The sequence below is a fragment of the Caloenas nicobarica genome, chromosome 1 (assembly GCF_036013445.1).
Source record: "Caloenas nicobarica isolate bCalNic1 chromosome 1, bCalNic1.hap1, whole genome shotgun sequence".
NCBI classification, from domain to species: Eukaryota; Metazoa; Chordata; class Aves; order Columbiformes; family Columbidae; genus Caloenas; species Caloenas nicobarica.
This window is the reverse complement of record NC_088245.1, coordinates 172420815-172437549: the sequence shown is the minus strand read 5'-3', so window position 1 is coordinate 172437549 and position 16735 is coordinate 172420815. Positions and strand designations below refer to the sequence as shown.

The following is a 16735-nucleotide window of genomic DNA, read 5'->3' as shown; positions in this document are numbered from 1 at the left end:
AGTGGTGTTTGTGGGGGTTTTTTGTTTGGTTTGTTTGTTTGTTTTGTTTTGGGTTGGGTTTTTTTGTTTGGTTTTTGTTTTGTTTGTTTGTTTGTTTGTGGTTTTTTTGGGTTTTGTTTTTTTGGGTTTTTTTAATGGTCTCGTTACACTGGGTAGAAAATGAAGGATTGTGTGTGGAATAGGCCATAAGCGTGTATCTGTTGAAACTTGGCAAGACACAAATTGAAGTTAATATTGCTTTATTTGGTGATTTGCTAGTTCTTTGGGGTTTGTGTGGAAATACATTCTGCTTTTTCATGTTTTTAATCCTTTAATTGGTAAATTAAGAGTAATTTATAAATTCAAGTCAGCATATGTGGAGATTGTCACTTCTCAGATTCAGCTTTGTTTTGTCAATGGCTATGAAGTTCCTGGATTTTTATATATACTGTGTCTGACATGATTGTATAACTATGGCAGTATACACTCTTGTGCTAATTACCTAATCTCTCTGTAAATTTTCCCCTCTACAAAATGAGCATAACTCACTCTTTCCAAGATATTGTGAAGCTTTGTCACGTGAGTTACGCACTGCTTAATGTCTTCTGTTTTCAAATCAATCTTGAAGGAAACATCAGGCTCTAATGAAACAAGAAATGGAAACTATTTTATTGAGACAGAAGCAACTGGAGGAAACGAATCATCAGTTAAGGGAGAGGGCTGGAGATATCCGTCGTAGCTTGCGAGACTTGGAATTAACAGATGATTGCTATGAGAAGCTTAAGTCTCTTCCTGAAGATCAGCTTTCTATCCCTGAATATGTTTCTGTGAGTAGTGTGTTTTGTATTGGTTTAAAATATAGCTGTATCCTTGGTCTGCCTGGGTTGGAGTTCTCAGTGGTGGTAACACACCAGTGTTTTGGCTGTTGCAGGACAGCGCACAGCATCAAGGCTTCCTCTTTTCTCCACCCTGCTTCCCCTTGTCCTCAGTGAGCAGGCTGCGGGTGGTCATGAGATTGAGAGGGGACACAGCTGGACAGCTGACCCCAGTTGGCCAAAGGAATATTCCATACCATCTAACATCATGCTCAGTGATATAAACTGGAGGTAAAGGAAGAAAGAGGAAGTGCAGGGGCGGCTTCCGAGGTGGTTACTGCTCAGAGAGTGGCTGGGCATCCGTCTGCTTGTGGGAGGTCGTGAGTGATTGGTCAGTGATTTTCTTTGTGTGTTTAGGGGGTTTTTTTTGTTTGTTTAAATTCACCTCTCTCTTTTCTTCACTGATTAAACCGTTGAGAGTTTTGTTGCTTTTGTTTTTCCCACTTTCTGCTCTGTCCTGCTCCTCCTACTGGAGGCAGCGAGTGGGCAGCCATATGGGTGCTTGGCTGCTGGCCAGGATCAGCCCACCACAAGCTGTAAAGTGCTTTGTTTAGAATTAAAGGGATGTGCATATGGTAGAAGCCAGTCTGTACTCCTAGAATTCTTATTCTTCCCCAACTAGAGATGAAGGACCTTCAGAGGCAGACGCGCTTCTGGATCAGTCTGTTATGACTGGATTCCAGTAAAGAGGGGAACCTTTAAATCCCAGGCTCTGATGTCTTAAAGAGAGTATGTATTTTAAGAAGGTTAAGCAGATGGGGTGTTACAATTAAATAGTGGGCACATATTGACAATATGAAACACTGCAGGCTGAAAACAGGAATTTGAAACTCTGCTTGCCAGAACCACATGTTGACATGGCTCTTGCAAATATCCCTTACCTTTCCCCCATGCTTTGCATCTGGCCTTTTCCTATCTGACTAAATGCAGAAGATAAATTGTACCTTAAAGTATACTTTAAGACTCATTTATTGATTTGAGAAGTTTGTTAATTTTGGCTTATGGGTAGATGGAGGGACAGAGGGGTACTCTGCTTGCAATAAAAAGACAATGCTTTCACAGACTGTGGGACATGTCCAGAGCATCCTGGCTCACTTCTGGGAATGAAGAGGGTTTAGACACGTTAACCTTAATTCACCAAAGTACTAGCATTGTACTTCTCTACAGAGCTAGTTATTAAGGAAGCTGTAAATATATTATGGTAAAAAACCCGGTGCATTTGTTGAGGTATAAATGCTGTGTGAATGAGTTCTCTTGCTGGATGAAAGTCATGGTATATTGTGCTCTAGACAAGTACAGAGGAGTAAAACTTGTCATACTTATCTAAAGGATATTCTTGGGAACATCTTTTCAAAAGTTCCAAAACTTGAACTTCTGAAAGTACTAGGAAACTCTTAAGGCTCTGAGTGATAAACAAGAACACTTAGCTTAGGGCTTATTAGGTTATTACCCTCTAGCTGTCTACAATACCTACTGTTCTTTGTAGAAGTATTTGAGGTATTTTTGTTGATTCCTGCGCCACCATGACTGACAAAGCAGATTTTTAACACAAACTGAAATCCATGTCAGCTTACTTGAAATTGATGTGCAGGAAGCTCAAGGACTTCAGGAGTTGATTGGCAGTCAGTACAAAAAAATCTGTAACCGAGTGACTCAGATACCAGGAGTTCGTAACCTTGCCAGCTGCTTTAAGTGAAGCTATCACAGCACAAATAGAGTGCTTAGATTATATTTGTGAGTAGAAAGGGGCTCTAAAAAAGATGTGGAGCAGGAAAAGTAACAGCCACCTTCTATCCCTAATGTACCTTTCTTTTCCTCTTGTATTCAACCAGTAAATTTTGCTTTTATCTGTGACTCAAACTCCATTACTTATGTGTTCGATGGAGCCCCTTTCCTCTTTACACATATCACTTTTTTTCTTTTGAAATAAGTCCTTTTTTTGGTCAGATTTTTGTGTTACAGATATACTGTAGTAAGATGCTGTTTATGCTGCTTCTCTCAACTTCTTTTGGCAACAGGATCAGTGTGAACCTGACAGTATCAGTTAAGCTCAGTGATTTTTTTATCATTGAGATATTCAGATGATGCAGATGCTAGGAGGCCACAGAACTGTTTTGCGTATCTTGTCTATGCATCCATTTGGCTTCTGAAGGCTAGGAAAAGGATGTTGAAGGAAAAAGTAGTTTTTCTGATGCAGTTTTCTGCTTTGCTTACCTAAGGAGGAATTGTGTATTTCTCAGGCAGATAAAATCTCTGGGTCCAGATCTGTGTGCAGACTAATAGTATAGTCTGCTGATATTAGGGTAAAATTCTTGTTGAGAATGAGTTCTGTTTACAGAAAACTTGAGCAAGACATTTCCAGACCCTTCCAGGCTTCTATTTATCAGTTTTAAAATACCGCCTTACAGTTCTCCAGGATAGAAGTAAATGTATATGTAATGCTTACACTTTGTTTGAAATCTGGTATACTGGACAAACAGCAGAAACTGCTTAAATACAGGTTTTCTATTTAGAGATATTGCAAGATTTAAATACTAGAATTAAAACAAATGTGAGATGCTTTTCACTGTTCTTCCACAAAGGGGTGCAATAGTTACATGTTAGAGCAAAGACTAGGCAATGTTTAATGTTCATGATGATGATGAATGAAAAATGATGTTTTAAGCATCTTTCTCTTAAAATCGCGCTTTTGTTTTGAACTTACATGTGAAAATTTAGATTTCTTTTTTTAACCGTTTATAAGAATGAGTTTTTAGAAAGAGTATGTGCAAAATTTTAAAGGACTTCAGGTCATTTGAACTGGTGCTTGGCAGCCCAGTCAACTTGATTTGTTCAGTAAAGTGAACCTATTGTGTACTCTTCTGTAAAACTTTTTCACCAAGTTGTTTAAAAATGGTGTCTGTGAATTCTGTTTGATCTAATTGTAATTGCCATGTCTTTCAGTTGTATCATTTTGCAAACCAGAGCTTAGTTGCCCTTTGTTTAAGAAGGCAGTTAACTGATGCAACTACTTTCACATAACTTCATCTAACAGAAGCCAACTTTATCTTTCTCTGCACTGAGCCGTTTTTATCTTAAATCTAGTTTTCCTTTAAAAGTGATGGACACATGCTAAGAGTTTTTTTAAAATTGCCTGGAAAGGTAATCTATATGTATCTATATAAATTTGTATTCAATCTGTATGAATTTATAATTTTTATTATATGCAGTTGTTTCTGAAATGCCATTACAGTAATTTTTGTTTCTGCTATATTGATTTGGCAGGAGGAAATATGTCACTTTTTTGGGGAGGAAAAAAGGATTTGATTCAAATTTTATTGCTTGGTTTCGGATGTAATCAGACAAGTTCTTAAAGAATCCAGATAGACAAAACTGTAGTCAGCAGAAGCTGTCGTTAAGAGACTAAAATTGTACTCACTGCTTTGCATGCACATTTCTGAAGTTTGTTGGTGTGGGTTTTTTGTTTGTTTTTGGTTTGGTTGGTGGGTTGGTTTTTTTTTTTGGTTTGGTGTTTTTTTGTTTTGGTTGTGGTTTTTTTTTTTCCCCTAAGGAAGTAGTTGAAGCCTGTTGTGGTTCAGAACTTAGAAAGAACCCACAAAACTAACTTCACTGTTTGCTTCTAATGGGTTTACACGAAATCAATGTCATTTCACAGATGGACGTAAAAAAGTCCTCGAATATTGAAGGAAGAGAATACTGCAAGAAAAAAATAGTAATGAAGCAGTAAAATAAGGCAATAATACACAGTTAGTTCACTTCCCAGAATAGAAAGACAATTGGGAGTTTTAACTGTAGCATCTGATGGTTCGATTTGTCATTTGAAATTTTCAGAACATGAATAAAAAAATTATCATAGCTTATTTGGGTTTAATTGAATTGTAGTTTTAAAAAACATCCTTAATTTTGTTTATTTTACGTGTAATCTGTAACATAACAAATTGAGAATCCCTTGTTACCATCTTAAAAAAAAAATTAAATGGCAACTATATTTTGGGAAAGCTTGCATTTTTTTGAATAAAAAATACTTTATAGCATATGTCTCATTTTAGCTTATGTTTGTTTTGCATCTAAAGGTAAGGATGAAAAGTGGAGATCTCTTGTTGAGTAAACAAACAACTGCAACTTTCAACAAGCACAATATTTGGAAAAACTTGAAAACAAAAACCAAAAAACCCCACCACTTCTTAGAAAATTTCCTTTTTCTGCCTTACTATTATACTAATCTTCAAGTCATCTTGCACACCTGCTTTATTGGATAAAGCAAGCTACACCTATGTTTACATCACAAATTTCTATGACTTCTGTGGTTTTTAGAGTTGTATACTGTCAATTGTATGGAATATACTTGGAACGTTTGTGTCTTCTGCTATTAACAGGTAGCAAAACAGAGACCTGTCTTCCTTCTGCATGGAAGTGTAGTACAGCTTGCTCTTGAATGCTTACTTTATCTGTGCTTTCTTGCTTGTATTTCTTCTTTAATCATATATCAAACAAAGCATTAATGATGGGGGGATAGAGTAGCTTTTGCATGAACATAGTGCTTAATTATCTATTATTTTCATCCCCCAAAACAAACATTTTAAGGTATCAGGTTAATCTGGGAGCAATAACCTCTGTGTACGTGTGTGTGGGTGAATATCAAAAAAGCTCTTTGTTCTTTGTCTTTTTTTCTTTTTTTAACTACTGTGTTTTGTAGTAATTTTTATTGTTCAGTATTAATGTTCTGGAAAAGTTTTATGGATATGAGACACTTGTCTGAGACTGTGCCTATGACTGGAGTGGAAGAAGAGAGAGGGGCATGTGTTATAGATTATTCTATTTTTATTTTTTCAATTTTATTTTTAAAATACTTTTACAAGGCTTTTTGCAGTGCTAATTTGGCAGAGCAGACTGTTTCGGAGGCTTGGTTGCATGGTGCAGCTGAATAGCAACACGGTGCTGCTGACTGGGGGTGTTTCACGGTTCCTCTGGTTATGTGCTGTTCTCCTGTCCTGTGCTGGCTCTTGCATTTTTCTTGGTGCAGATTCAGCACACTGAAATGGCAGAAAACAAAGCTAATCTCTCTCCATTTCTACACACCCCATAAAAATGTATATTGGTTTGGGGGAGGTTAGCGAGTTAAGTTGTTCTATTGCTAAATAGACACTTTTTTTTCTTTTTACACTGTTAATCTAATAAGCTGTAGAGCTGGTACAAGTAAGAGGGTGGGATCATGCGGTCCATTAGCAGCTGTATTTTTTTTTTAATCGGGGGGCCTGACTGAGAACTGCCGTAGTTGAACAGAAATGTATATCTTTACTTTTATTCCTGGTTTTTTATTTAGTATCAGACATAAATTGAATATTTCTTAGCTGCTGCTGTCAAAGGCTAAAGAAAGTCACTGTCTTTGCTTTAAGAGTCCCCCCTCCCACCCCCAACCAGGTTCCTGACATGCACTAGAAATTATTTTATGAATTCTTGCCATAAAATATTTAGCTGATTTGGGTTTGGGATTGTGGTTTTGTGATTACAGTTTTGCTAGTCTCAATTTTGAATATGTATCTTGTTTTTCTAGATCCGATTCTATGAAGTAGTCCGTTCCTTAAGAAAAGAGCTAAGTGATCTACAGATGAAAAAGGAGAGCCTAACAGAAGAACTAAGTGGATACAAATCCCAATTGAAGTGTCTGACAGAGGTCTGTGCACCTTAATTATCTCAAATAAGAAACCGTAAATACATATATACTGCAAAAAAAAACATTATCCAAATCATTATTCATGTATAAGATATAAAAGCTTTTTTGCTGTATGAAAAGTACTGGGGGGAGGAAGGTGCAGGGAGGGAGGGTAAGGGGAAACATGCTATATACATTTTTGTATAACAGCTGATTTTACTTTATGGCAACCCTGCAAGATTTATTCATGAGACCATTCAGGATAGACTCTTACCAGCTCTGTTGTGCTTTCTGGGGGAAGTTTCAAGGCAGGGAAGCTGAGACAGGAGATCCATCCAGCAGTAGTTGAAGACACAATGGTGGTTCAGTGTATAGTTTTTGAGATGGTGATGTCTTGGTGGCAATTTGCTCCACCTTTTGTTTTAATAATATAAAAATGCATTCTTTAATAGTTCTTTTGAGTTGCATCTTCTCTGTCATGCTTTTCAACCTCTTATATTTTAATTTTCCTATTTCATTCTATACTAAAGAAAAAGGTAATTTGATTTCAGGTAATGTATAAACACCAGAAGCAGAGAAACAAATTATCTAAATATATTTAATTTTCATTTTCAAAGAGTAAAGGAGTTGAAACAATATAAGGAGAATGTTGGTTTTAAAGTATTTTTAAACATTTATAGTATTCTTAGCATGTATAAAGCTAGGATGATTTCTGTTCTAGCTTAGTTCTGCATAAATATGGGGTTGTGATAAGACAGTTTCAGGTACACAGAGTATATTTATCCAAGTCATGGCTGCAGAGACTTAAGTGCCACTGTTATTTTAGTAGTTCTGAAATTATTCTTCAGTTACCACCTTTTTTTGTCTCCTCAAAATTTACTTATGGAAGAATCAAGTGTAAAGAGATATTAATTGTACAGGATTATCTTGTGAAATTCAAATTATTTTCATTTCTCCTTTTGATTGAATTAGAAAAAGTAGCCAATAAAATTTGCACATATGTGTCCTTCAGCATTATTTTGTGTCATCATCTTTGGTCATAATTGAGATTAAATTAATCCTGTTAATTTTGATTTACGTGGGCATTTTCCTTCATTGTACTTTAATGTGCTCCAATTTAATAAAATTCTATGGGAGGATTTCAGCCTTCTGAGGTTTGACTGACATCTGTGTTAATTTTTACTGCAGCAATTTAACAGGATAGTAGATAACAATAATTAAAGTTGTGCTAGAAACAATTTTCTTGGTTCATTAACCTTTTTTGAGATAGCAACTTCTAATTTTGTTCTCTTTTTATACCACATAGGGGCAGTGTCCACCTTTCCCACTGATTCGTTTTTCAAGGTTTGAAGTTGACTGTGCTTTTCTTTTGATGCTGATGAGAAAGCACTAGAATGTTGCCTATGTTGAACTGAGGTGGTTCTTTGAATGGTTATGCTCTGTTTGCATAATCATGCATAAAATGAGAGACAATTAGTGAGAATTAATACCTCATTTAAAAAAAAATCAGGGAAGACATCCAGATATTGAAATGTCACAAGAAAAAAAAGGCTTGCACTTGTTAATAAAAATTATTCCTTAGGATTCTCTGGTTTCAGATAAGATCACTTACTACAGTTCTTCCATATTTTCCAAAAAAACCCACAAACCCAAGTCTTCAGCCGATCTGTTATGCATAGAGACTTAGTGCACTGAAGCTGACAAACCTGTGCATCTCTTGCAGTTTACAAAGAAGTGGTTTCAAGGTGCGCAAGTTTTTTCCAATGGTTGAAATATTTCTGTTTTCTACACTGTTTATCAACAAAGTGTCTATTCTGAGTTTAAAACTTCTTTAGGAAGCTACTAATACAGACATTTGAAATACAGTCGTCACTGAAGTTAAGACAACTTCATTTCTCTGTGAGAATATCACACTTCCTACAATGCATTCCTTTTTTCTAATATTGCAGGTAATTAAGGTTCTTCCTAATGAGTTTCAACATGTTTTTTTTTTTCCTCTTTGTGGAATAAGGAAAAAAACTAACATACATGCTTAGCCCAAATCTTTCTGTTAACTACTAATGACTTGGGGGAGGAGGATTTTGCTGGTTTTTCTGGTTGTTCATGGCTGACAGACTAGCTTTGAGTAAGTTTTATACATGCAGACATTTACCCAGGAATAAAATAATGAGAAATACGACAGAATTAGGTATAAACTCATAGGAAAATCTATCTAGCCAACAAAGAATTGAAAAAGTTTAAAGGAAAATCCAAGCTTATGTAATATGTTAAGCCAAATATAGGAAAATTTAAGTGTGAAATTAATTCATCAAATAAGACAACCATTGCCTAACATCAGCTTCATTATTTTGTGACTAGATGGCTGCAGTCCTTTAGTTCGGCCAAAGGAAATGAGCTCTAATTTTACTAATTCTTGCTTTGGAGTGTGAATGTGAGACAGATTGGTTATTTTGTTTTCTCTGCCCATAAACCTTTATATACTGTTTTGTGAGAAAGCGAAAGCTGTACAGTTATGTTCTCTGAACACTATTACGATGAGCCAATATGGCTCAGTATCAGTTACATGTGAAGTTACATCTTCAGACCCACTAAATCTTTTGTTGTTACATGCTGTCCTATTTTCTTGTTTGTTTATTGGGGAGGGAAAAACCCACTAAACAAAAAACTAAACAAAACCCGTTGTTAGCACAACAGACCTAGCCTGGCACAGGAGTGTGTGCTGTGGCCTGGTATTGTGGCCTCTCAGCCAACTGAGTTTATGAGCATCCAGCTGTACCAGCTCGTAAGGTTGGTTCTGTAAAAGTGGAATTGTAGAAACTTGTAGAAACTCATTTCCTAAGACTTGACAAATCCACATTTTGTTTATCTCTAGGCAATTAGTTAATTCATTTGTATTAGAAAAACTTCTATTTCTGACTTTAGGGCAGAAAAGATGTCTTTCAAATGTTTGTCACCTGTATTTGTAGTCTAGGTATATAAATACATATGTTGTTTGTTCAGAAGGGGCAGAAGTGTGTATCAGCCTCTGTTAGCACTCTTTTAATTCTTAGTATGCTGAGGAGTAAGACCACTAAAACTCTTCGACTTTGTAACAAAATTCTCTTGTTGATTGTCTGTTGCTGTTCTGAGTTAGCACTTAATAAAATCCTGCTGAATCTGTAATGCAGACCCGGTAGGGATGGAAGCTGTTTGTGATGACTGGTAGCAGAGAACAGTGTGTGAAGCCTGATTTCTAGCACTGAAACATAATCTGATAAACACAGATAGTGTCAAAAGATCTTTGTCACCAATTTCTGGTTTTAAAGTGGTCAGTATAAGTGGTTCTGCAGTACTAACCACTAGGTCGATGGATCTCTGTACTCAGTGGTCGCATCTGTGATTTAGACCAGTGCACTTCCTCTGATTCTAGGTGCAGCAGCAACAGACTGGAAGGAGGCAGTGGAACTGGTAAAAGTGATGTTCTTGTATGGCAGTTCTGACTGATCTGTTAGCAAATGTACGGTACAGACTCGTTTCAGTCCTTCTTTTACACTGCTCTGTACTTGAAGTACAATGTTGGCACCATCAACTTTGGAGGTACAGAGAAGAAAGTCCAGATATAGTGTTGTATTACCAGGAGCTTCCCAGAAACAAAACTAGCTTCTGATGTGTGTGTTCCCATGCTAAATATCAGTGTACTATTTTCAGAGTTGTTTGCTTCCAAAGTGGTTAGAATGTTCCCTCAGATGTAATTTACTACTTGTGTGCTTCTCTCAAGGCTGGGAGAGAGTGAAATTCTGCTTTTCTTTGTAGCTCCAGAAGATGAAGTATTGCTTTTTTCTTCTGGCTATGAGTTTCTTGGCAATGTTTTCCTGGAATTTGGTCTTGATACTGTTTTATCAGGGCTTCCTTTCTTTAGTTATTTTTTTCTGTAAAGTTGCCTTTGGGACTTACAATCAAATTTATAGTATGACAGTTATCTAAAAGCTATGGTTAGCCTAAAGACAAAGCTGGTTGTATGTAGGACAAAGATCTCTTCTAAGACCTCATCTCTGAATTCGGATTAGTAGCTGTCAGGTTTTGCTAGACATACCTAACAATTTTCTCTGTGATAATGTTTCCCAGCTGGAGGAAAAACGTTTCTATAGACTTCAAAGAATGAACTAAGCTTTTGCACTCAAAGGATCAGTTGGCACTAGATGTATCTGAATGCTGTAAAATTGAGGCTGCCCTTGCTACTCCAGAAGGACTGTGTTCCCCAAGATTTCTTCTGAAGTTTGCACATCTGTAATTAAAGACTGCACTCTAGAATCCTTCTCCAGCCCCCTGACACAAATTCTTTCAAGTAGTGCTTTGATTGCTTGGTCTTTACATCTCTCTCTAGAAAGTACAGATGAGGACTCAGTCTTAGATGAGAATGTGCCTTCTTTCCTTCATTATTTTTAATATTTATCTTGTCCAGGAAAAAAGCTGCAAAGAAAAATAGTCTACCAATAACTTTTAGCTTGGTACAGGAGTTTAACATTTCCAAGACTCTTATAAAACTTACATATCTATGAAAGTTCCCTTTTCTATCCGATGTCTTTCTACCTCTTTTGGTATACAGCTATGGCTTATATAGGGTGCTAGTTATTGTTCAGAAGTACCAAATGGCTTAATCCTAGTGCAATGATCTCAAGGATCCTTTTCATCTGAGAATATTTCACTGAAGATTCTAGTCAGCTCAGATCCAGAGAGAAAGAGCTTTTTATCCTCCCACTTTCTTTTCCAATAGAGGCACTTAGGCCAAAGCTTCTCTTTCTTACCTTTTCTTACTTTCTTGCAGAGCTTCCCTGTTTTGAAAGTAGCTCAGCATTTTTATTTTTAATTTTTAGTGGCAGATTGTGCCCCATCTACGGTCCTTGACAGATTTCCAATTTCATATCAACGTACTAGCAGAGATGTCTTATTCATCCAATTATGGATAACTTCTTCCTGACATTTGGGTAGTTACATTCAAATAAATAATGTATTTTTGAATGCAAACTATGTAGAGAGATTGAAGCAAAACGTTGTCTTTACTAAGTAGCAGTACCTCATCGAAATAGCTTGAGGGAACTGGTTTCCACATCACAATAGTATAGTAGCTTTACATTTGCCTATGGCCCTTAGGTACGTTAGCATATGAACAGAAAGTGCTGGCTTGTGTAAGTGATCCTTCAAAGATGTTCTTTGTTCTTTTTAAAAGCAGGATCACTTTCATCCACAGGCTTATCTGTAGACTGTGTGAAGAAGTCATGCTACTTCTGCTTGATTGGCTGATTAATCTTTTCCCTGCATTTCTGTTGTTTATTTTCTTATCCCTAAAGGCTTTTTGAAAGATCAGCTAATCTCTACCATGCATTGTGTGTCACTAACTTTGTTCAAAAAGTATGTCACCCAGTTTTTGCACTTGACATTTAGATATTATAGGTAGGTATAATTTAGAAATAATAGGTATTCATTTCCGTGACTGCAATAAGCTGCTGTTCATTCCAAATGGAGGATAACAGTGAAGCTTCATATCATAAAACTGAGGTCTCTCATTAGATCTTTAGTTTCTCTACCAGTTTGGGTTTTAAATAGTGCAGATCAGGCAAGTTCAGAATCTTCTTGCTTGAAACATCCATCGACAGTGTTTGTAAACCAAATGGAAGTGCTTCTTGGTAGGGACTGATTCACATGCTCTGTAGAAAACACCTGTACTGGTTAATACTGGGTCTCTCAGACAGCTCTGTTAACAATTTCTATAGGCAATGTTTGCCTGCCCATCTCACACAGGACAGGTTTGTTTTAACCACCCCATCTGTCTGAGTTGCTACTCTCTGCAGTAGCAAAAATTAGTAAGACCCTGAAGAAAAGCCATGCATTGTTGGCAGGATCATCGCAATCACATCCCATGTGGGGAAGTACTGTTTGTCCTCTAATTTTTTTAAAGTTTGTGGGCTTGCTTAAGTTTATTTTTATTTATTGGTGTTATTTCCAGACCTCATTCATGTCCTTCAAAGTGCTCTGTATCTTGATCCTTTTAAAAGCCCTCCTCTTTTGCTTCAGCAGGACAAAGCTGTTCATCAAGACTTCCAAGCTATCTCTTGAAGATAAGTTGAAAGATAAAGCTGTTCCATTGCAGAGATCTTCAAGTCGTTTCAGGGTATATCGACATTGTTATAGACTAAATTAACTTCACCACATGCAAAGCAAGGCTTATTCTTCCTAAGAACAGGCAGCTTGATTTTATGTCTTTAAGATATGTTGCTATAAAAATCCAGAAATTTGTGTATCTGCTACCTGGAGATATGCATACCATGTAGAGTTTTTTGTGAGTTACCCTGTAGACTGTTTCATAGCTCGCCTTGTCACATTTCTTCCTGTGATTAAAATACAAATTCGACACCTAAAAGATTAAGTGGTTGGAAAACAGTGACCTATGCAGTAGAGTTAGTATTTCTTCAAGAATTATAATAAATCTTTAAAAACCAAACAAAATTAAACAAACTACCTTATAATTATCTGTTTAACAGTTTGATACTTTAGGCGTGTCCTAGTGTCACTTTTCAAAAGTAGAATTTAACTTCCCTTCCCTGGAGTTATCCTATTGTTACATGACATTAACATGACATTAACAACTGGTTTGTTAATAAAATTCAAAACCTAGTTTAGGTCTCAGGTATAAGAAGGAGCTAATTTTGTAGATACTTAAGAGTTCTGTTAATTGTTGCTGTAGAGCTGTTCATGACCAATTTGTCCAGAGGTTAACCAATTTGATTTTCTACTTTTGGTAGTTGTCTTCTGGCTGCTAAGTATGTAATACTATAAGAGCTTCAATAGCCTGCTCTATGAAGGGCGTATGACTTCCAGCATGGTATTAGCAGCAGAATGGCACAGGATATCCACAGAGGAATTGTATCCAAACTTAATCTTTCAATTTGCACTTAAAAGTTAAGTGCCCTTACCACCATTTCCTATTGCAAGATGAGTCGTGTGTGAACTGTGTAACGATGTACTTGCACCTGTATGTTGCATATTTGAAACTCTAGCTAACTTGTAGGCAACACCTTTAAAAACATCTGACAGAGGCTTTACCATTACAATAATTCCATCTTTATAAATGATGGCATGTTAATTGTTTTGAGACAAGTGTCCTATAGTGTAAATGTGCTTGATGTATATCCATTAATTAGGGTAAACATAAAAATAATCCATATATACCAATATGTTAGAATGAATAACTATCGTGTCTTTAGATCATGTGTTCTTGATGATATACTATCCAAAGTCCTCATGAAAACTTTCTCAGTGTTGTGATTTTGTGATTGTGGTCTAATGTGATTTCAGTGAAAATGACAATTACTAGATTTGTGAAATATAAACAAAAAAAATCTTATCAACAGAATAGTTACAGTATGTTTAGTAGCTCAGGGAGGTTTTCTGTAGTGTCTTACAAGCATTTTAAGTGTTCTTTCAAGAAGGCATTCTGTCAGTCTTTCAGTTATGGTGCCTGTGATTTTGATCAGAGTGTTCTTTGTATCTTCGCATCTCTATCCTAGATTATTATCCTTGTGTTCATTCCTCATAGGAAGCTGTATTTAGGAGCCATCCACTACATTTATGCTCTTGTCCTAAACTTTTCTTGTCTATTAAAAGCTAGCTAGACACAACTGCTTCCTCTCTTAGAACTGTTTTTAAGCATAGCTTTCCATTTATTTTGAAAAATTATGCACTCATACAGTGTTCTTCACTGCAAAATAAATTTAATTTGCAGTGTCTAAATGATTAGTTCAGTAATCACATCTTAAGGCAGTTATTTGATTTTGTGTTCGCTTTCAATGAATAATATTGTGATGTCCATTCAGGGTAACGAGATGGAGTTACTGTTTATCAAGCATCCATCATTAAGCTTGCCATGTATCAACCCTAGCAGAAAAAAAAACACAACTCAGCAGTATGCTGAGAAACAGAATATACCAAAAAAATCTAGATTCCCGGGGGGCATTTTCAAATTTTTAGCAAGCAACTCTTTTTGCTGTCTATCAGTTTCCCCTAGTATAGGTGGGTGAGCATTATTCTTTTGTTGTTTTTGTGGAGAAATTACTAAGTAGTACAGCATTTAGGACAAGCGTGTAAGCTAAGTTTGTGAAAATAAAACCTACTTTGTAGAAAAATCTGAGAAATAGAGTTGAGATTTGGGATTAAGGTAGAAAAGTCTGCTATTCCTGTAGGGAGGGGGAGGGAAGAGTATGATGATTACAAAATCTGTTTATCTTCAAAAGGAATAACCAGTGTTTTAAAAGACAAGTGCTTTCTGTGTGTTCTCTTGCTATGGTCCCCTTTTATCTAGTTCCCATAGTAGTTTCTCAAAGTATATGAGGATGAAAAAGAAAATAAAATGGAAATTAATACTCATAGACCTTTTTTTGATAAGCACCTTGTTTTGGTTTGTTTTTTGGTTTGTTGTTGTTGTTGTTGTTTTTAATTCCTCAACCAAAGCTTTGGATGATATGTTTCAGCAAACGTAAGTTACCAGATACAATTTGGGCCGCATTTTTTTATATGATGACAGAAGTTTCCAAACTTTCTGAACGACCAATCCTCTTTCTCTTTTTCAAATGGATCAGCAAGTATCTTCACAAGGAAACTTGTTTGAAAATATTGTAAGGGTGGTGTGACTTTTGTGCTCCTACTATAGGTTTGTAGACCACTGGCTGTATATATGAGGATTACTGGTCTTGGAAGTTGTGATAATGGACAAATGCATTAGGAAAAATAAGTACATTAATCAACTATTTAGAATAAGATAAAAATAAGTTGAATATAAGTATAGCTGATTACTTTGTGATGTGTGCCAGATTTCAAGCACTCAGACAAATGAAAATACTACCACTTGAATATTCACAAGAGGTCTTCACAAAACTCAGTCAGTGATTGCTTTAAGTAAATATCAGTGTAGCTGTGATAATTTCGAAATGTCTTACTTTCCAGAGCTATGAAGATGAGACAAGGAATCGGTCAGAACTTGAGGTGAGATGCCAGCGTTTAACACTGGAACTGGCTGATACCAAGCAGATGATTCAGCAAGGTGATTACAGACGAGAGAACTATGATAAAGTAAAATGGTAGGTATCTCTATAGTTCAGGTGTTCTAAACTTCAACCTTGATTGACTAGAGATTTTAAATTTGATTTTTGGCTTATGCACAGTACAGGTATTTTTCTTTACCTCAATCCACTAATAGTTCAATTATCTTCTGTAGTATATTGCAGTCATAAGATAAACAACATTTTGAAATCTGATGCATCGAATTATCTTTCTAAAACTTTCTTTATAGGGATTTAGTGTATTTTCAAAGGAGCCTCCAGTCTCATTGCAACTAAAGTAGTGGGAGCTGTTGATTCCAAGCATCTTAGAACAAGTACTCTTTTTTTGCTAGTTTAAAAGCAATGATCTAACAAAAGGCCCTGTGCTCTGCTGTGTGGTGCCTACACAGTGAATTAAGAGGGTAGGACCTTGGGAATTAATATTTACAACTTAACATATCATTGTAACCATAAATTTGAAAGGGCTGTTATGAGAACTCTTCGTTAGAGAATGTTAGGATTACCTTAGTGAGTCAGCTTAGCTGCAGGAAGTTCAAGTGTCTGTCTTCATTTTTAAAACAGAGATGTTACAGTTTTAGCCTACGTGTCGAATGCCCTTTTTATAAACAACAATTGCAAAATAGTGAAGGTGGACTTCTTATAAATATACTCATTGACATGTACTTTGCAGTCCAGCTCCCAAAAAGCTTTTTCAGTGTGCTTGCAAGTACAAGAAATCTGGCTTTTGGCATGTTTGTTGGGGAATGGATTAAAAAATGGGGATTATTAATAGAAAACACCCTGTCAGCTTCTTAGTTGTTCATACTGAATGAACTGAGGCACAGTTACGGACACAAATGACTTTGCCACTAAGTCATTTGAAGGAGAGTTTGTCTTCTGGATTCCTGTTCACAGCTGTATGTACCAAATCAACCTTGGAATCTACCTGGAAACTTGTTGCAAACAGGATGGATTGCTGCTATGGTTTGTTTCCCATGTGCAACTGCATCTTAATAAGTGAATTGTAATAATGTTCATGTGAATGGCCCCAGTGTTTAACAGCATACATTTAAAATAGTCTTGAGTTGAAAAAGGCATGAATGAACGTGCCAAAACTGTATTTGAGAGAGTAGGTTGTATTCATCTGGGTAGGCACA

The 16735-nt window shown here is 36.2% G+C and overlaps 1 protein-coding gene across 1 annotated transcript in view; it reads left to right on the top strand.

Moving 5' to 3' along the window:
- The window catches only part of PIBF1 (progesterone immunomodulatory binding factor 1), a 117553-nt gene that overhangs the window by 4254 nt on the left and 96564 nt on the right, over positions 1 to 16735 (top strand). Inside the window, exons 4-6 of the mRNA XM_065643125.1 lie at positions 608 to 806; positions 6409 to 6528; positions 15484 to 15617. Coding sequence (XP_065499197.1) covers positions 608 to 806; positions 6409 to 6528; positions 15484 to 15617 — 453 coding nt within the window. The remainder of the gene's footprint in view (positions 1 to 607; positions 807 to 6408; positions 6529 to 15483; positions 15618 to 16735) is intronic.